This window comes from Cenococcum geophilum (genome assembly GCF_001692895.1).
Source record: "Cenococcum geophilum 1.58 unplaced genomic scaffold K441scaffold_16, whole genome shotgun sequence".
NCBI classification, from domain to species: domain Eukaryota; kingdom Fungi; phylum Ascomycota; class Dothideomycetes; order Gloniales; family Gloniaceae; genus Cenococcum; species Cenococcum geophilum.
The window spans coordinates 895,796-916,711 of NW_027137574.1; the positions used below are offsets into that span (position 1 = coordinate 895,796).

At 42.9% G+C, this 20,916-nt stretch overlaps 5 protein-coding genes across 5 annotated transcripts; 3 read left to right on the forward strand and 2 right to left on the reverse strand.

Moving 5' to 3' along the window:
• Positions 1-5,419: 5,419 nt before the first annotated feature.
• On the reverse strand, positions 5,420-5,683 carry K441DRAFT_658294 (uncharacterized protein; the record flags this gene model as incomplete). Its single annotated transcript, XM_067648317.1, has 1 exon — positions 5,420-5,683. A coding segment is annotated over one exon (183 nt), but the record flags the coding sequence as incomplete, so codon positions are not given.
• A 634-nt stretch (positions 5,684-6,317) lies between these two features.
• K441DRAFT_658295 (uncharacterized protein) lies at positions 6,318-7,726 on the forward strand. The gene is made up of 2 exons (XM_067648318.1): positions 6,318-6,444; positions 6,504-7,726. The coding sequence occupies exon 2, from the start codon at positions 6,563-6,565 to the stop codon at positions 7,478-7,480; it is 918 nt and encodes a 305-aa protein (XP_067505083.1). The 5' UTR covers positions 6,318-6,444; positions 6,504-6,562; the 3' UTR covers positions 7,481-7,726.
• A 1,788-nt stretch (positions 7,727-9,514) lies between these two features.
• On the reverse strand, positions 9,515-12,282 carry K441DRAFT_609003 (carbohydrate-binding module family 18). Its single transcript, XM_067645495.1, has 6 exons — positions 11,212-12,282; positions 11,000-11,153; positions 10,662-10,934; positions 10,365-10,505; positions 10,219-10,314; positions 9,515-10,156 (listed from the first exon to the last, which is right to left on the reverse strand). The coding sequence occupies exons 1-6, from the start codon at positions 11,922-11,924 to the stop codon at positions 9,791-9,793; spliced, it is 1,743 nt and encodes a 580-aa protein (XP_067505084.1). The 5' UTR covers positions 11,925-12,282; the 3' UTR covers positions 9,515-9,790.
• A 3,958-nt stretch (positions 12,283-16,240) lies between these two features.
• K441DRAFT_716525 (uncharacterized protein) lies at positions 16,241-17,103 on the forward strand (the record flags this gene model as incomplete). Its single annotated transcript, XM_067653981.1, has 1 exon — positions 16,241-17,103. The coding sequence occupies one exon, from the start codon at positions 16,241-16,243 to the stop codon at positions 17,072-17,074; it is 834 nt and encodes a 277-aa protein (XP_067505085.1). The 3' UTR covers positions 17,075-17,103.
• Positions 17,104-18,479: 1,376 nt separating this feature from the next.
• K441DRAFT_658297 (uncharacterized protein) lies at positions 18,480-19,939 on the forward strand. The gene is made up of 4 exons (XM_067648319.1): positions 18,480-18,669; positions 18,751-18,902; positions 18,962-19,408; positions 19,506-19,939. Exons 1-4 carry the CDS (start codon positions 18,629-18,631, stop codon positions 19,598-19,600), a joined length of 735 nt encoding a protein of 244 aa, XP_067505086.1. The 5' UTR covers positions 18,480-18,628; the 3' UTR covers positions 19,601-19,939.
• Positions 19,940-20,916: the final 977 nt, after the last annotated feature.

Here is a 20,916-nt window from a genome sequence, read left to right on the forward strand (position 1 = left end):
AATAACGTCCTGTTCTGGATTAAATCTAATAGCTTTAAATATCCGCACTATATGCTTAACCTCCCTACCAATATATAAGAGAGCTAGGAGTTCTGCCTTTATAGTAGACTTTATAACTACCTTTTATCTAGTTACCTGCTATGCTATAGGCCTATTAAATAAGCTTATTAAGAAGCCCTATAAGCTCCGACGTATTAGAGTATTATTAGCAAAGCTAGTATTAGAAGCAGCTTTTAGAACCTAGTTTATCTTATACGGCGTAATAATAGAGAACTTAAGAGCGAGGTATCTAGTATTATAGAGATAGGTGAGTAATTTATTAATCTTCGTAAGATAAGCTGGTAACGGATTTTATAAGAACTTAGCTAGCTTACTAACTAAGAAAGTAATATCTAGTTATATAGTAGATATAGGATACGTTGCAGAACCTATATGGCGTTGATATCCTTTTATCTGATTCGGCGTAGCTTCTCCCTTATACGGTGTTAATTCCTGGCCCGATAGTAGTGTAGCTAATAGCTTTAGATATTCTAGATAGTATATTAAGACTAGCTTCTTAAGATACTAATCTAGGCAGAGCTAGAGCTTTCCCTTTTATCGATCTTATATAACACGAGTGTTTAGGAATAACGTAAATTAAGGTATTTAATGTATCTTAAATCGATCTTATAGCTGCTTTAGGATGTCCTCTATCTATTAATAACAGCTCGGGTGTTCTATAATTAGGATATTGTTAACGTAGAAGAATATAAAGATAGGTTTAGTAGGGTGTATATAGAGATACAGCTTATCCAGTATAGCTTTTAAACCTATACTTCGCAGAGTAGCAGATATTTCTAAAAACTATAACTTTAGAGATTTCTAAAGTCCGTATATTGCCTTTCTAAGACGAAGAGAGGATCTAGGCGGTAGGTATATACCCTTAGGGGGAATAAGGTAGACCTTATCGTTAACTAAGGCATTAATAAAGGCGTTAACGGCGTTAATCTGTATAACGTCTAGGTTAAAGCTAGCGATAAGAGCGTAGAGCAGACGGAAGGTCCGATAGGCTGTTGTAATAGCTTTAACCTCCTCTTATAAGACTACTTAAAGGTCTTTATAGATAACTAGACGAGCCTTAAATCTTATAATAAAGCTGTTTAAATTTTCCTTATAGGTAAAGACCTATATAGTAGGAAGTTAATAAACCTTTTTAACTAGCCGTACCTCGTCCTAGGTATGTTTTCCTATTAAGGCCTTTATCTCAGTATAAGCAGCTACTTTAAACTCTATAGCGTACTTATAATTAAGCATCTCTTTCTATAACTTTAGTGGTGGTAAAAAATCGTCTTAATATCTGTACGTCTTTATAGCAGTAGTATAAAAAGCATAAGCTAATGGTATTGTATCTAGATTAATAATATTATTACTGTTATTAATTTAAACTATAAAGGCTTATTATTATAAATCCTAATTAGGCATATCTTTCTTTTTTACTATAGGCCGCTTTTTACAGCTAGAATGTCTCTTACCCCCTAATAATAAGCCTGCTATTATTTAAGGTTTGGAACGAGGTATAGGATCTATAAATAGTAGTTTAGTGACTTTAGAAGATAACTAAGTGGTAGATAATATCTGTTAAGGCGCCAAAGGTATAGATAGCCTAGATAGTTCTAGAGTTAGCTCTAGGGTAGGTAGCTAACGGAGTTCTTCTATTAAGATCTAAATGCTTTTTAATATAGGAGTAATGTTAATATTTACTAAATATGGCAGTTTTATATCTAGTTCTTTGTTAAAGTTCTCTATTTAGTTCTTACTTCTATCTTAAAGATTATCTAGTAGGTTCTAGACTTACTAAAAACAATCCTTTTAAGCCTATAAGATAATGAGGTGTTCTAGTATTTTAGGAGACTAATATCTCTTTAACTTATTAATTTATATATTACAAGATCGGATAATATGGTTAGTTGTTAGTATCTATATCCTATAGATATTTAACGCTTTTATACTAACGAGATAACCTATTTAGGCTTATAGCTTAAACTTTACTTTTCTAGGAATACCGTATTTAATAAGTATATAGGTTAAAGATCTAGCTATACAAAGTCCTGCTAGCCATGGCTTCCGTTTATACAGTATCTTAAATAGGGTCTTTTAGTTAATAGACTTAATAGGAGTTTAATTAAGTAGAAATACTACGAGGAGTATAAACTCGGGCCATAGATCTACGGGTAACTTTGCTTTAATAATAGCAGTCCTTAATTATTTAGAAATGGCTCTCTCTAACCTCTCTACAGGTCCATTTTAAGCTAGGGTATATAGCATTAATTACTTAATAACACCTCCGTTAAGCTAGATAAGGTTCTTTACCCTTACCCCTATACCTTATTCCTTATCCATATACTAAATACGGATACCTTAAGTATTAAATTTCTTCGTAAATGCTATTATTAATTTAAAGAGTGGAAGTAGTGTCTCTTACTTATAGTTTTTAATAGGAAAAGCATAATAGTACTTTATATAGTTATACTAAAAATAAGCTATATACGTGTCTCTATTAAACCCATCTTGTTCTATAATAACATTAAAGTAAACACGTTTAAAAGGGTAAGTTCCCTTTACGGATATTCTATAAGATGTTTACTATATTATCTTTCCTAGAACATATAGTTTATAAAGTAGTACACTATATAGAGTTCTTCCTCTGTCCATCTTAACCACTTTAACTCCGTCTAATATAGTTAGCAGATAATTTACTAACTCTATATTACAGTATAGTAAGCGTTAATACTATACTTTATATATTAAGGTCTTAAAGAATCTAGTAGATATAGCGTAGGTAGTAGGAGTAGGTAGTAAGCAGGCGATAATATTAATAAGGTAGAGACCTCTGTATTCTATAAGGTTTCTAAATAGGCTTCCATTATCTTTATAGCGTAGATAGTTTATAAATTAGTCTATAATTACTCCAACCTTACAGAGCTTTACTGCGGATATTAAATTAGTATAAAAATACGGAGTATATACTATGTTCCTTAATATCAGATACCAAATTAGACGTTATTTACCTACCTTAAGGGCCAAGTTAATATTACTATATCCATAGATTTCTACCCTAGAATCTCCAGCCGTTACTATAGACCTGCTTGGCTTAAAATCACGGAAGTATCTAATATCGTTATAGAAGTGGGTATCTGCTATAGTATTGTACCCCCAGGCATTAATTAAGGACAGATCTGGATATTCCTGCGATGATAATAATAAGTAGGATGTTGTTATAGCCGCCGCTATAGCTCGAGGTCGGTCTAGATCCTTAATCTTTTTAGTAGTAGATAAAGCTAATAGAGACGTCCTTAACCTAGGACCTTCCTTCTTAATCTACTTAAGCCTCCTATTATAATACTACTTGTTTATTAGGACCTTAAGCCATTCTTAATACTTCCTTAAATACTTATTATTTAGTATAAAGTTTATACCTTAAAGAGACTAAAACAATTGCTTGCAATTCCTTAACTTATAGGGTAGACCATAAGCAAAGCACTTTAACTTAGGTAACTAAGAAGGTGCTAGGGTAGTAGACGTTATAGGATCTACAGCTAGCTGCCCTAAGAGTATAGCATAGGCGTTACGTCCCGTATTCGGATGCTTATAGAGGAGGTTAAATTCCTTAATTATTGTTAACATTTTAAGCTTCTTTAACCTCTTTGCTACCTTTTAGATAAAGGCATAATATAGAGCTGGATAGATCTCCTTATAGTCCTAGATAAAGGCTCGTATAACGCTGCCTTTTATTACCTCTATTAACCCTTCCTCTAGCTCTTCGCCGTTTTATATAATAGTAATATAAAGCTAAAGCCATAATTCTAGAGTCTGGTGTTTAGGCCCTTATTTCCGTTTCTTAAGATTATTTAATACCATTTACTACAATATAGCTTAAGATGGCTTTGCTACCTTCCTTAGCTATCTTATAATTAAATATAGTATAGTAAGATTTTTAAGATACCCTAAGAAGTTGGTGCCTATAGTGGTATATAAGAGTGCTATAAACATATGGAGCTTTTCTTCCCGCTTTAGGTAGTCCTGTCATTAGAGCTTATAGAGCTTAAAGAGCATTCTCTATATCTCTAGAGATTGCTAAGTTTGTTATCCTTAACTTAATAACCTAGGTATAGCTATTCTAGTAGATAATGGAGTTGCTACTGGAGCTGTAGGAGCCGCTACTAGTGCTACAGGAGCTACAGGATCCGCTGCTGGTGCTGCAGGATCTACAGGTGCTGCTGCAGGTGCTGTAGGAGCTGCTACTATCGAAGGTATAGCTGGCTCATTATTTTCTTTAATTTCGTTCTCCGTCTTATCTAGGTTAATATAGTCCCAAATCTTCACAAAACTTGCTTCTTAGCGGATAAATTAAAACTATATAGGCTAGCCTTTCTGGGTTAGCAAAAGAGGGTTTATAGAGTCCTTAGTTGCCATATTAGCTTTTATTTTAAGGTTATATAAAGAGACGCGCTTACGCATAAAGCACGCGATATTTCNTAACGAACTATACTTAAAGAGGCTTAGTAGTAGTCGTCTAGCCACTAAGATCTCCCTAGTGCTTAGAAGGTTACTAGGCTTATAACTTTTAGCTAGGCAGGTATTAAGACAAATAACGTTCGCTAACTGGTAGGTAGAGATATAGAATTGAATAAGTAATCTGTTTATTAATAATAATAAATTCAATTTACCGTCCGACCCGGTCCCCCTAATGGGTCCACGCAGACTAATTCCTATGGTAAAAACTCAATATACACACTGAGAAAAACCCATTTTTGGGTGAACAAAAAACCCCCAAGGGAAACGTAAGAGGTAATACTTCCAGATAGCATTCGTACTACATCAACGGGGGGAAAAACACCGTCAGGTTACTGCTCAGAGGCCCCTAAGGAAGGTGTCTTGAATGCCTGTCTTGCCCTATCTGCCTTTTAAACCACTTTCCCTATCTATTATTGCCTATGTGGAATTATATACCTGCCCTTCCCCTACTCCGCCCTATATGTATACATATATGCTACTTATAGCTTCCCTACTTACAGCATAATCTAATCTTATTATTATACCTTCTAGTATAATCTACTGCCCTCCTATATAATGCATTTATATCCAGTCCTGTATAACCTTTTTTAAAACTAAAACAACGGGACAGTAATCGGTGCTAGGTATCTTTTCCTAGGGCCCCAACCTAGGTCCTTTATAACACAAAGGAGAATATATACCGCGTGCGGCAGGTCCAAGCTGTTAGGTAATAATAAAGGCGGGTGGATAAGAGGCCTTAAAAGGTAATGGACGAGAGGCTTTCGGAAGGTAGGTGGATAAAGAGGCTCATCGCGGGCTTTAGCCTGCAAGGCGTACGTATATACTATATAGGGTCGTGCAGCATGGCGTACCATGCTGTGTAGAAGGAGGACGCCGATTTAGATGCCGTGATTTGAGCAGGTCAACCGTATGTGAAGACGAGTTGGTCGTGTTCCTGAGGCCTTGTTGGGGCTCACCCTCCCAACAGAAACTTCTTTCTTCGCGATCACCCGTCGCAGCGCCAGCGGTGCGCAGCCGTACGGACGTCTCTGCGTTTGCTCTGGTAGTNTATTGACACGATCCTAACGGAACATCAATAGTACTGCCAGGTTCCCGGGCTCCACCGCGTGGAGGTGCAGAGGCCGATTTCATGAAGCCCTAATCTGTTTATTAAAGGTGGCTCTTAAGGATCTATATATATACAAGGAAGATGCTAGAATAGGAAAGGAGGGAGGTTCAGGCAACAGAGATATCTACTAAGATATACGAAATACGAGGGTAAGCACTAGGGTAGTCTTACGTAGGGTACTAGGCAGCAAAGACAATTGTAAGACGATCTAAAGCACATCCGATTTAAGCCAATAGCTACTTCCGTGGCCAACACCATCAACTATGCCTTCCAATCGTACTTCCAACACCTGCGACCCTAATTACGCGCTAGCACCATACTACCACTAATTACAAATAGGCACATTACTGCCCTCTAGTTTAACCTAATGGCTCGCATTTCCATCCGACGGGTCATTACCCCCCTGTAAATATACAACCTGTAGCCACTGTACGTAAGCGATATCCCTTAACCCGTTAAAATGGGCACGCAGGTTATTGATAAGAACCCACGAATCAGATTAGCTTGACCTGGTGTCCATACTTACGCGTTGTTCTGATTCTTGTGTTCGCGCACTGGCCTTCTCCTCTGCCTGCCTAAACGGGTTAAGGGATAGTTTGGGAGAATATGATCGTTAAAGTTTGCAGTTCCCTAAAGCTAACAATTTCTGCCTGGATTAGATCCATGGTAGATGTTGCAAACTTTGCAACATCTTCTATATAACTCGCACCTATTGTCTTCCATTCTTCAGACACTTTGCCTTCCACTCTTCAGACACTTAAACTGCTGAACATTAGAAATCGGTAAGCTTTTCCTGGAAACATGGCTTTTGATTGTGTTTACGAAGCTTAAACTTACCCAGGTCTCTATTATATTGTCGCCAACGTCCATATTCAACAGCCTATTGCCACTTTCGTTACTATGGCCCTATCGCTTCCGGACCTTCCAGTAAATCTTATCTACCGTATACTTAACTTCATTCCGAGCAAAGAAAACGCGATTATACAAGTTCACGAGACGTGCAGAGCCCTAGCACTCAAAACCACAGAACTCTTCGCAAGGAACTACTTCTCATCGGGTTCATGGCGCCTAACGCGAAGAACTGTCTCAGCTCTTACTGGAATTTCGAAGCATAAATATTTAAATCCAGCTTTAAAAGACATTACACTTTTCCGATATACCAACGAATATGAAGATGGCTTGAGATACTCGCTGGCTGAAGGGATTGATATTAAAGAACTTGGCCAGAGCCTACAAACATTAGCGAACCTACGGTCACTTAATCTGGCGGATTTCAACTTCAGAGATACCGAAAAATTTCTCGGCGACCTGCTTGCTACGTTATCGCTTCCCTCAATAACTGACTTTGGGCTATTAAAAGTTCTCGTACACGCCAGTGACATTGGAAAATTTATTACTCTGCACAGTAACACCATCAAAACTGTTGTGTTTGATGAACTAGACCTTATTGCCCCAGCGAAGGGCGCTTGGTCTGGGCTCTTAAGTTCCTTGACTTGTCTTAAAGATGTAGAGCTCATTCACATTCGTAAGCCACTAAAATGTGGCATTTACGTCAGATTCGAGCCTGAGGACGAAGAAGATCCTACATTCCACAGATACGTAGAGCTGGACACGAGATATGACGAATGTGGCTGCAACATGTGCCAAAAATACTCCGATTTACACTGGAGCTTTGCGGAATATAGACTAGGCACGGATGCAGAGAAGGAGGATTGGACCAGAGGACTTGAACTTATGGTGGCTGGAAGTAGAACTGTTGATTTTGTGTGCAGTTATGGTAAAGACTGGCGTATGGTCAAACGGGGAGGTCAAGCATGAGAACTCTGTAGTATTGCAAGAGGCTCTAGAGCCTCACTATATACACCAGATAGGTGGCGAAAAGGCTGACGACGACGACGTCGTCACTTAGTCAGTAATAGGTAATGGAAATAGGTAATGAGACATTCGATGAGACTTACGATTAAGAAAGAGGGTAATTAGTCATAAGTTAAGACGCAACTGAGACATTGTACGTAAAGCCGATCTTGGTCGACAGATCTTAATCCATAACTCGTGGCAACATCTCTTCTACAGATTCCAGCTAGAGAATCGCCTGTTTTCGTGAATCGCAAAGAGTGAAGAATCAAGTGCGGTTTATAGTATCCCTTTCCACCCTTTTTAATAGCTTTTCAGGCGTAGATGGGGCCATATCATGGTGTTGAAGTTGTTGAGTTGCTTTGGTCGCGACGCGCTCGCGCCCCGCGGACCTGATGATGCCACCCCGTGCATGTTAAGACCCTAGCAACATAAAGAGTATCGCGGGTATTGAGTTTTTCTAAGGGGGCAATAGTAGGGAGCTGGGGGGGGCTAGGGGGGCGAATTTGGCCGCCCTCTACTCCGTACTCGCGGTGGGGGGGCAGGGCCTCGCAGCGATACATGTAAGATAGAATTGATAACTAATTCTCTCAGCTTGCGTATTGGTGCTATAATCTATATAAGATTCTCTTAGGAGAGATTTCCTAGGTCGTGGATGGTCCTTGTCAGCGAGGAGCTAGGCGAACTCGGCCAACTCTCCCTCGCCAGCATCGTCTGAATCAGCGTCTGGAGCATCCGTCACGTCCGTCACGTCCGCCTCGTAGCCCGCCTCATCTTCCAACCCGGAGTCCTTCTGCGCCGGGCCTTGAGAAGAGCGAGGACTGTCTGATGGGCACCAACCCGTTTTGGTCCGAGCCTCTGGTAGGATGTCAAAGAGGGGGTGTGTGAAGTGGAGCAAGTATAGGAGTAGGACAAGGATGAGGACGAAGAAGGGTGAGAGGCGATGGAGAAGACCGGCCAGCGAGAGGAGAGTGGGGTGGGTTGAAATAAGAAGGGGAGGTGAGGAGAGGTGAGGAGAAGGGATAGATGAAGCTTCTTGAAAGAAGAGGCCAACAGATAGAGAGGGCGGTAGGAAGGCCCTCTTCGATAGCTGTTTGAGACGAAACACATGCGGTAAGGATTAGCGCTAAGGGTGGCAGATTTACCGCAGAAAACGACGTCACAAACCGCCAAAAACGGGGGTCATTATGCCGTCGGATCTTTTAAAGTAGTTAATTTTAATGGTCGCCACTAATCGCACACCCCCTAAATGATATTCGTACACCCCCCAATTAATATTCGTACACCCCCTACCTTATTTAGTTTAGACACTTCCTCACTAAGTTTAGACGCTTCCTCACTAAGTTAGATCATTACGTGCGTTTAACTTATTTGCGCCTATATCGCGAAAATCAAAGTACGAGCCCATAGTATAGCTAGTATTTCGCTTAAATGCTAAGGACTTTCTACAAGTTAACGCGATTGGCAGTTGTAGAGCCAGCTATAGAGTTAATTAGCCGACTATTACGATGCTCTATAATTATAGGCTCTTAAATATAAAGTAGAGGTGTTAATTTAGGTCCCACCGGGCGCAGGCGCGGGCGTGGGCGCGAAGCAGAGGTGGCAGTACCTAAATTAGTTTGTGCGACGCCTTATAAAGCACTGCACAATCTAATTAATTAACTTAGGCATAATCCAAATTTAGACTCTACTACTTATACTATAACTAAAATTAAGACTTAATCGTAATGTTGCTGTTATAAAACTTACATGGCGCGCACTTTAATTTTCGCGATGTAAGCGCAAACAAGTTAAACGCACGTAATGATTTAACTTAGTGAGGAAGCGTCTAAACTTAGTAAGGAAGTGTCTAAACTAAATAAGGTAGGGGGTGTACGAATATCATTTAGGGGGTGTGCGATTAGTGGCGACCATTTTAATTAAGAGGTAAGTTGTGTGGTAGGATAAGCGATTTAGGCTCGGTTGACCACATGACTTTGTATTTTGAGTTGAGGCTACCCCGTGCAGGGATTGTGCATTAGCGCTTATAACCACGGTCAAACACGTTAGACTAGCGTGAATTTAATTTTCCAAGCTTTCAGCAATCTGCCCAATCATAATCCCATCATTTGAAGTATTAATTACTACCCATTCCGGCCCCTAAATGCATCAATGTTTAACGCCATTGTGCTACGCTTTATGCCATTATATTATGCCCCAAAGAAAACCCAGAACTCCGAAATCCAATGAGTCCCCGATGTTGAACTCTCCTTCTAAGTTGGAAACTTCGTTACCTTATGCCACCCCAATAGCCTGCGGGTTCCAGAACACCATTTCTGGATCTACTACTTGCTTGATTGCTAGAAGCCTGTTGTAGGCGTCCGTGCCATAGTACAAGCTATGTGCTGTCTCCGGATCCAGGCTTGGGTCCACATAATTTAAGTACGCACCGAACTGCGTCTGCGGCTGGGCGTTCTCGATCGCGTCATTCATTCCATCTATAAAGCCAATGGTGGCGGACGGAAGTGCGCCTCCTGAGGTGAAACCATAGTTCTGGAAGACCCAGAGCGAAGAGCGATCTGAATAGGAGGAGAATGTGCTATCGCGAGTGTTAATGGCAGAGCCTGGGCCACCATAGAGGTTTATAATCGAGAACCACGACTGTGGAAGGTCGAGTCAGTAACCAGCAGATATAAGAGGACAGGATGAAAAGAAATGCGTACGCTTGGCTCAGCAGTTTGGGTTATGTAAGTGAAGTAGCTGTTCAAGGCTGCTGCGGTGAGCGGACCACTTTCAGGGACGGTGATGCTCTTGGCAAACTGTGGCTGATTAGACTACTACGTTTTTGTGGTGGGAATGGACTACGAACAAAGGTGTCATGAGCATTGTAACCAGTTAGTGGCTCTTGTAACGAAGCCCCGCCGGACAGCGCGGTTAGACTATCAATCCAGCCAAGGGCTTTAACGCTTGGGGTTGATGAAGGAAGCCCACGCAAGAGTTCTGGCGCGATCTATTCGTTTTCAGTAAGCCATCGATGTTGAAGCAGTAAAGAGATATAGAGTCAATAAAAAAGCATATTCGAAGGGGGAGGATTGGGACCAGTGTTAACTAGCACCAGATGATTTCCAAGTGCTATCGGTATTAAAATTAATAAGGCTGAACCAACCTTCTGATTAAACTCATCTTCAGTTCCAATGAATGTCCCGCCAAGACTGTAGCCTGATCCATCAAGATAAATTCCGAATCCGAGCCGACCATCAACTACAGAAGCGTTTTGCGCAAAATCTTGGATGTGGAGGAAAGTATTTGTAAAAGTTCCCTGAGAGCTAAACATGCCAGAAAAGCTGTATGACCAGTTTATGACAGTGGTTGGAGCCGGTTGTGTCTGTAGATAAAAATTGACGACAATACCGAATGAATCAGCTGCTCCGCGTAGAGCCTTGAAGGAAGGGCGTTAGCTTTTTCTGAATTTAACCAAAGGAGTCCAAAGGTTTAAAAACCTACCCAATAAATGTCGGGGTATTCCGTAGATGTAGCATGGATGTAACTGCCGTTTGCAAGCACGACATCTAGTCCAACGATGGTGTCCAGGGCCAATCCCCACAAGCGGCTATCATAGCCGTAGCCTCCATGAGTGAAGTGACCGCCTATTCCAACACTGAACGAGTGTTAGTTAACGAGACATGAGTATGAAGTTAAATTTCTAATGTAATCACCCAGGGCAAGTTCCATGCGGTAGAGCTCGCTGTGCTTGGTTGTATATTCCCAGTGCTAAATTTCCAAGTCTCACTCCTCCGCCAACCACAGCAATGCCGGTAGTGACATCCACAACGATATTTTGAAGTGGCTCAAGGTCGATCACCATACTGCCATCTTTCCCACCAGAGCTAAATGAGGCGTAGGAATGGCCACCGCTTTTCGCCTGAACTTTCACGCCGTACTTGCCCGCACAAACAACAGCATCGGAGATGTGCTGGGGAGTCGTGGGCAAAACTATAACGACAGGCGTATACGGTAGGCGTAAGTTGTATGGCTGGGCAAGTTGGGCGAAATTGGGAGAAGAAATGAGACTAATTGGAATATTCTTGTTATTCAAGCAATCTGTTAGGGTGGTGGTGCTGGCAGTAGGTGTGGCCGAAGATGTTGTCGACCTTGATACAACAGAACTCGAGGTTGGATTGGAAGCACAAGTCCCAAAGGCGGACTGGCAGCCTGTACCACAGTAGGCATCAGTTGACCCGCACCATCCATAGGCACTGCAACAGCTGCCAAATGATGACCCGAGACACGTATATCCGACTGATCCGCCACAGCTCGCGTCTGGAGAGACTGCTCGGGCCTTTAGGGCCGAAGTCGCTGGGGTGGCACTGACCAACCCCAGGGTGAGGAGCAGATTCACCGCTAAAAATAGATCGAATGCAGGAACCATCTCGGAAATTTTCACTGCACTTGCAGGGGAGGAAGAAAAGGTCTGCAAAAAGATTAAGAGAAGGAGCCCCAACTAGAGTCGCCTTAAGAGAGTTCCAAGAGAGCCTTGTAGGCGGGATCGAAGGATGATGTAGTCCGGATTGAGAAAGGCGAAGTGAGTTCCAAGGACCAAGAGGTAGTTTCAAGGGTGAGGTGAAGTGGGTTGAACGAATGTATTTCTGTATGAGGAAACGGGTGAAGATGACCTCTATCGAAGCGGGAGAAATGGTAAATAAGTACATTTGTCCATCGAAGATATCGCAACAAGCTCAACCTGGTCCGAAAATAAACACGACCTGTGCTATGACGGCAAGAGGCCCGTGGGTATCCTAATAGCCAAGCTGAGAGTGACACGACCGCGAATACGACTGCACAAAGAAATTAGCAGCGATAGCCAGTGACCTCGCTTGGAAGCCACTTCCCCCAAATTTTAGCACTAATGCTCTAATGTAACCCAATGAAATGTTACGACGAGGTGCGAAACCTCCAAAAGACAATTCTACCAGCGTGGCTCGGCTCAGCCTTACAATATTGTTCCAATATCAGCACCAAGCCTTCTTCGGTTACCTCAGACTTTATTCGCCCGATCGCCTTTACATAATTGCATACCGCCTCTTAGTAATGGTCTACTAGTCAGGAGAAGTACGATCCAGTGATGAAGAAAAGCCTTTAACACATTACCTACACATGCTACAATATAAGATTTGTTCCATGCAATAAATCTCGACTATCTATTCCCTAAGAATATAGAAAATTCATGCGAGGTAAATAACAATCCCCTCTATTATATACTAACCACGGCTTAAGGCCTTCCTCCTCCGTCACCACCTCCGTCACCGCTTCCGTCAACATCCGCCACCTCGTTTCTACCTCTGCCTCTGCCTCTGCCTCTCAACATCCTCCCTTTCTATCCCCTCTCCTCTCCATCTCTCTCCGTATTTGTGTCATCTCGTTCTACCTATTTATACGTTAGATTTAGCTATATTATGTAGAGAGTGGGGGAGAGGTGGAGAGAGAGAGAAGAGGCATTTGGGGAAGTGGGGGTGTATAGCTTTGATAACATCGGCAGTGTGTTCGACAGGCAATCAATCGCAGGCAGGGACCCCCGGTTGCGATTGATTGGCCAAAACCCTGGTTGTGATTGATCGACTGATGAGAATTAGCTGATTGATTGCGATTGATTGAGATTGATTGCCAAGAATTACCCAATTGGGTAGTCCGTGATAGAGAATCTAGGTACTAGATTTTTTGGCAGAGCTTCGCCTTATATAGTAAATATATACTCCAAAAATAAGTCCTCCCTATACTCCTTATTCATCCTCAACCTTTTCTATATACCCTTTATTTAAGGATAGCGGTAGAGGGACGCCCCCTAATTAATACGTGGATACCCCCCACTTATTAAGTTTAGACGCTTCCTTATTAAGTTAGAATATNACGTGCATTTAACTTGTTTACACCATATCGCGAAAATTAAAGTGCCCGCTATAATAGCTATAACATCACGATTAAGTTTTAATTTTAGTTATAGTATAAATTTAGATCGCGCCTAAGCNAATTAATTGGATTATATGGTGCTTTGTAAGGCGCTACGTAAACTTATTTAGGTGCTGCTACCTCTGCTTAATATCTACGAACTGCCTCTACGAGCACGGCCGCACTCGCGCCGGCGCCGGCGCCCACGCCCACGCGTAGTATCACTAGTATTCTGTTTAAATGCTAATAGCTTGCGATAAGCCAATATATTAACGCGAACAAAGCTAGCCGGGTAGCTACGGCGGCGTTTAACAGTTAGAGGCTGAGGTGGATAGGTAAGGCAAATATAAGGTGGTGTTTTGGGTACGGGCGCGCAACGGTCGCGTACTAATGCAGATGCAAACAACTTAAATTTATGTAATATTCTAACTTAATTAGGAAGGAACTAAACTTAATAAGTGGGGGGTGTCTATGTATCAATTAGGNGGTATCNCTTTACCGCTGTTTTAAGTAAATACAGCTAAAACGCGTTTTAGTAGCAGACTATACTAAACCTATTAATCTTGGCGTATTTAATTGCTATATTCCCAAGCAATTTAATTAGATTAATACTGTATATCTTAACACCAAAAGTCTATTACAAACCACCTCTGTTAGTGAGATTTTATATCAATCAATCGCAGGCGCTTGATAAGAAATTCATGGTTGCGATTGATTACTTGATGACAATTCCTGGTTGCGATTGATTGATTATTAATCAATCAATCGCAGGCGCGCTCGTTGAGCGGCTTGCCTGTCGAACACACTGAACATCGGACATCACCTCGGAACGAGTCTACAGAATAGGTCCCTAGGGAGTGGAGGGAGGAGAGAAAGGAGGAGAGGGAAGAGAGGAGAGAAGGGAGGGAGGGGGTAAAAGGTAAAATAATCACAAACTGTGTGTGCGCGACGATATAGGGCCGGTGGGCCATAAAAAGTGGTTAATATAGATAGATTTTCTTACTAAAAGTCTAGACGAGCAGAAAAAGTGGTTTGAGCAAATTAAGAAAAGTGTGCCCGTAGGGAACGCATTGAGCCTTGCTTGGACTCAGCCATTTCCTCCAACTGGAATGCACTATGGCGCCTTTTATGCACACACCATGGTCACCGATGTCATTCCTGCTCTTCCCACTACTGCGAGTTGGGTTACGCTTAATGACCTGGCACGCTGCTCTCCCACCGGCAGCATTGTCACACTGTCTTGTTTGAAAGAGAAAATTTGTGCTACACCAGCTTTGCCTGCGATCTTTAACGCCAATCGCGAGTCACGCACGCGGCCATCGGTCTAAGCAAATCTTCTTCTCTGACTATCATCATCCCATATGCCGGGCCCCCGTTCCGTCTCTACTCCAACTTCAAGCTCGACATGCTGTATATAGGTTCTTTGTATAGGTCCGACTCTCGGGCTTTTAGCGTGGAGCCGCGAAGGTAATAGCTTCTTTCACCACGCTAATGTCAGTTGGGAAGGTGGAAAGGATCCATCTCGCAGTAGCTTGGCCCGAAATGCGCAATTGGTGCTAAGAATATCCAGAATTTTAGAACCAAATCACGAGGTTCAAAGCTCTCCAGACTTACCTAGTGGTCAAATACATAAAACCTAGATAATTGACAACGATAGTAGAGAGGATTTACGGATAATCCGCGCCTGTCATCTTCATACTGTTGGCCTGTCGTGCCCTAATGGATGCCGCCGGAACTCAAGGTCTTCCTTTTATCAAAATAGTTTAATAAAAATGCGATGAACCGTCTTCAATGCGTTTGATCAGTAAAAGATTTATATAAGTGAAGAGGGATCATCAATAAGAAGTATTCCTCCTTGCGAGCATTTCGAGCACTATAACTGTCGGCCTAGTATCAATCACTACACCATATCAAGCTTGGATTAGGGGTGTCTTGGCCCACCCATTTTTGTGTATTTAATAAGGCTTTACAGTCTTACAATAGACCAAAGTTCTGTCGATCCAGGTCGGATTTTAGTAATTACCCTATTCCTATTCTAGTTGCCTATCACCCTATAACCCAACCAGTTTCTATTACCTATACCCAATGTTGATCAAGTGGCAATGAGGTAACAGTTTTGGGTCGACGTCGGTATCGACGTCAGCCTTTGCCACCTACTTAGTGTATATAGTGAGGCTCTAGAGCCTCTTGCAATGAGACAGAGTCATCATTCTTTTTATTTTTTGGTCTTCCGATCGACAAGTTCTTATCCTTGATCGTCCTGTTCGACAACAACACTACTAGTTCAGTATATTCTCGGGGAGGAATGAAGTGGCTGTTGAAACGGTGGGCATGAGACGGATGACACCGTGATATTTGGGGAGAGGGCAATGGTTGGTACATGGAGAGCATAAACGTGCGGAAAATATGCTATTAGGCGTGTTGAAGTCAACTCTCAGCAGAGACCCAAAAACTCATAAAAACGGTCTTGAAACTTTGCAGATATTCCCAACGCTTGAGATTCAAATGAGCATTTAGTGATGATTGCACTCTCCTAAAGCATTTGCGCGCTGTATCTGTTGCCCGTTATTGCCTCATTCACTCTAAGTACTCATACATTCACTTGGTGACCCCATAAGCGAGATATCTGCGGGCTTAATTTGACACGTACCATCTCTTGTGCACCTCCATGGACCTCGCTTCACATCGTCACGCCTACAAGCCTGCCAGCAGCCTGTCTCTAGGAGGCTTGGCAAGTTTCTTCTGCACTAGTTGGGTTGAAAGCTACTGTTTCAAAGTCAGTCCCCAACGTAGTAATTCGGTATGGCGCCCTCTATATCCCGGGACTCAATTTCGGCGGAACCGGCTTCTCTGATTACCTTCTCACTTTTCCAAAAGCTCCCCACGGAAACACGTTTGCAGATCTGGGGACTCTTGCTGCCAGCAGCAGGCCGGGTTGTCGAATTAAGGCGGAACTGCTACATTCCTTTCGCTACCGCTTCACCCTCATATCCAGTTATTTTCTCGACTTGCAAGGAATCAAGAAATGAAGCTTTTAGATGCAGCAACGGAAATCTCCTCACAATTCGACCGTCAGACAGGTTCCGCCCATCTGTCTGGATCCACTTCAACTTCGTAGAAGATACCCTCTACTTGAATAGTTGGAAATTCCGCCGGAAGCAAGCCCCTAACCCATCAAACCCTCCCGACGGCGACATAAGTGCCTGTCTTGGAAAGCTAATCTCAGATATACATCCCAGCGACCTAGCACTGATTCAGAACCTTGCTGTCAATTGGTTCCCAGGCAGTATTAACTTCGACGGGTCACACTTCCCCGAGCGGCTCTATAAATTCAAGGGCTTACAATCGCTGACCATCGTCCTCTGCGAGCGGCGAGTCGACGGCGGACCAACATTTTTCGCCAATACGAGGAACGTCTGGGAAACGGATTTGGTGGACATTATCTGGCTGTTGTTAGAAAATTTTGTTTCCATTCTAACGGATCACCCAAGCTGGAAGAAACCGCGGGTGGACATAGTCACTCCGGCATGCTCTCTGGAAAAGGAAAACTCTGAAAGGGTTTTGCACTCGACTCTCCCATACAGGCGCCGGGAGTTAGATTTTGATACTTTCTTTAACGACTACCTTGGTATATGAGCGAATCGGAACTATAACCATTATTGAATGTTATGACATCTGGCTATTTGGCTGATTATGACTGCGGGCGTTTCTTTATACCTGCTAACTTGCCTAGCTGCTCAGTCTTTGTAATGAATTGGAGGGGGAATATATTGCCAAAAGTATAACTGCGCTTCGGCGGGTGGAGATTGCTATCTCAGGGAAATGCTCCATTAGGCGTCCTCTGTACGCTTCCTGATAGTGCTTCATATTGGCCGACAAGCTCTTTCAGTTCTCAAAAAAAAATCTTGTCTTCAAAGGCTTCACAGATAGCGCTGCTCATGGAACGGGTAAGACTAGTTTTGTATATGGGCAAAAGCCGGATAGGATTCAAGGTCTTGAAGAACTTCATGTAACATGAGCCGATTAACTCACTATAGCTCATTTCAGTATTTCCTTGAGAGTTTCTCAAGTCTATAGAAGTGCAACTTCTCTATAGAGCGAGTCTGTTCTCCATATTATTGAGCGTAACAAGTGTTTATCAGCCCTGTCAAATTTCTTCGCGTTCGAATTCCAATTGTCAGTGGTAATCAGCAGTATGAAAGCATTGAAATTGGGATAACCTCTATTGTACAGAAGCATAGACCTCAGCCTAGAATACTGACTCTAGATTCTAAGCATTAAGGCAATGGCTAGCACTCTGCAGTACAGGCGGAGCTGGCTCGAAAATAAGGGGAAAGCCCGCATTGCGCTCGCTTGATTTTCAGCCGAAGCCCGGGTTTTATAAGGAGATCTCCTGGGCTGATTTCGGATATTAACCGGGGATGGTTAGCGGCGAAGTGGCATCCCATTATTAGCCGCACCGGCATCTTTTTGAGCTCTGACTGCCGATGTGCTCGGCTGCTGCAGGCTGCTCTCAATGAGGAGCGATTAGGAATGCTGACCGCAGGTGGCTACCCTTGCAAAAGCGTTTTGGATGCGTCTGTTCCGATTAATGATTACACTAGAGTCTCCGTAGCTAGGAGAATCAAATAATACGAACGATTCTCCGCATTGGCTGGTGGGAGGAAGGAGAAGGAGCACAAGTTAGATTTCTTGCAGCTCAGTTTTTTAAGCCCATCCACCCTCGCTTGTGGCTCTCTGGGAGGAGGATATGTGCAAGTTTGAAAGAAGTGCAGGTTTATCGTTCTCGAGCCGCACCTGAATAACCTAGATTCTCCGCGGAATACGCGTTGTAGACATTCGGCGAAGTTGTTGAAAGGGCTTCGCTCCTATTGCAACACCTACAGCATAAAATTCTCGAATGTTTGTTTTGAGTCGAGGCCTGTGTGGAGTGATGTGCCGTATTCGTTGTTCCCCGCATAGCTGCCGAGGCCGCCGAGCCAACTGCGAGACAGGGCTTCCTCATCCCGTTCGCGCCCTTCTTGCCGACGTCACCACGGCATGAAACTTTATCAGCCGTGGTGTCAATTAGTCCTTAAAAACGCTCATCCTGCTCGCGATACATCTCCTACACCATTGAATTCCACCATCGAAAGACCTCAATAACAGCCTTGTCCTTTTAAATAATCCTTTAAGCTAAAATCTTGCACAATGAAGGTACTCACAAAAGAAGAGGAGCAGGCCCATTACAAGTAAGAGCTTTATTCTATACATCATGCCATCAACTCTAACCTTGGAATTTTCACAACCAATATGCTAATTATTTGGTACAGCGCTACGGTAAAAGGTGGCCTTTTCGGTCTTGCTGCAGGTACCGCAGTTGGTGGTCTTGGTGTATGGGCCGTGGGCAGGAGATTTCACGCTTTCCGCCAACTCACGGTCCCCTTCCGAGCTTTTCTCATCGCGTCAACTGGCACATTCGTTTGTAAGAATACACTTGATAGCTTCTCAAAGCTCCATTGAGCTAACAAATCCGGTGTAAAGCAATCATAGAAGCAGACCGATTCTCGCGCGATTATGATTTGAAAACTAACCCCGAAAAGCGCCGGTACGAAGAAGAGGTTCGCGAACAACACAGACAACTCGAAGCTGCGAAAACCCGGAGTCAACGATTGAAGGAGTGGGCAGAGGAGAACAGATACCCCATTATCTTCGGATCCTGGGTCGCGTCTATGGCCATCGCGTTTGGTCTCGTTAGCCGGAATAAATACTTGACTGGTCAGCAGAAGCTGGTACAAGCTCGTGTGTATGCGCAGGGCCTGACTGTTGCTGTGTTGCTGGCGAGTTTTGCGTTTGAAACCAACGATATGAACAAGGGCAAGGGCAGGTGGGAGACTATCAAGGTTCTGGATCCGAACGATCCGACGCATAAGCATCTGATAGAGAAGCGGATACATCATGAGCGGTATGCTGGTGAGGACCAATGGAGAGGTTCGTATTATCTCTGCGAGTGCTTTGCTTTGCTTTTTTTTTCTTGGCATGCATAACAAGCTTGAATTTGAGCACAAATACTAACTGCTCTTTGCAGAGATGGTTGAGGCTGAAGAGGCCAAGATGAAGGCACGCGAGCAAGCTGTTAAGGCACAGGAGGAGAAGGATGCCAAAGTTAGAAAATCCAACTAGAGTGCTCAGTAAAGCTATTTCAACAGTGTGGGTCGTCATCGTATCCTGCGTGGTCCTTATCATTACCTTATCACCCTAGAATTCGCGGCGAATATCTGATTTCCCCCTCTTTCCTTGTGTTGAAGCATCGGATCGGCGTAAAACGGATGACTTCGAATGGTGGTTAATGTATTTATAGCCCATCGGGTATTACGTGTTTTGATGACTGTAAATAAGTAAAAGAATGATCACATTCCGGTGTATTCTGCATATTTAATGCCCCGCCAATTAAAATAATATATATACATGAGGGAGTCTTTTAAGGGGCAATTTATGCCATCTTCGTCTCCCCACGTGGGTCTCCGAGACCGTTAGAGTATTTTAGAACTATATGTACAGCGGGTTGGTACATTTACAAAATAATTAGCGTTGTTCTGATTGTTCGAAGTGGGACTGCATGAATTTTTACCGCCAAATCGAACGACTTTAAAGCAAAGCATCCAAATCCGAACCTCCAGTTGGGTAAAACGATTTGGGACTTGCAATTGATTCATAACATCTTTAAAAACGAAAATTTCCCCCCTTTCCACTAGTCATTAAAGTTATCATGGGCAAATGCTGGGATGACGCAGTCACTGCACCTAACCAAAACATTATTGCGAGATGTTGGCCAACCCTCTTTTAACCGTACACTGATATAGGCGGCCTTGAGCATCTCGTGGATCGTCTAAAAGTCGAGTATAACAATGCCTTTAAGGAGATTACCGCTAGCATATATTCCCTCCAATATTTTCTTCCTTCGAGAGTTAGTCGATGATGAGGCGGCTTTCTTGGCCTTAAGCCTCACCACTAGGGCTGCAGATATACTATTGGCCCCCCCTAATGATTTGCTGCCGCTGCCGCTACCGCTGATACTTGGATGCTAGAGCCGTGATACCGGTTCTGCTTCGTCATTTCGCGGATGAATAGAATGACTTGTCACGGACTTGGCCACGGGTTGGGTTTTCTCCATGTATATCGGTAGTATAAAGTTAAACGCTTTTGGCCCGTTAGATAACTGGAAAGGAGTTATTAAGGTATAAGTAATAAAGGAGGTTTTTAATAATATACTGGAGGGAGTATAGAGCTGGCCGAATATTCTGGTGTTGAGTAGAAGCATTAATGAACGATCTCCTGGCCAATAAGATTTTACCTGGAGTTTGGGTGTTCTTAATCACGTTAGTAAAGCCTATATAAGCATAATTCTGCGGAGAAGTGTCTGTTCCATAGTATGCAAAAGGGGCTTTCCACAGCGTCAGGGATTCCAGATGAGCGTCTGTAGTCACTTCACGAGGAAT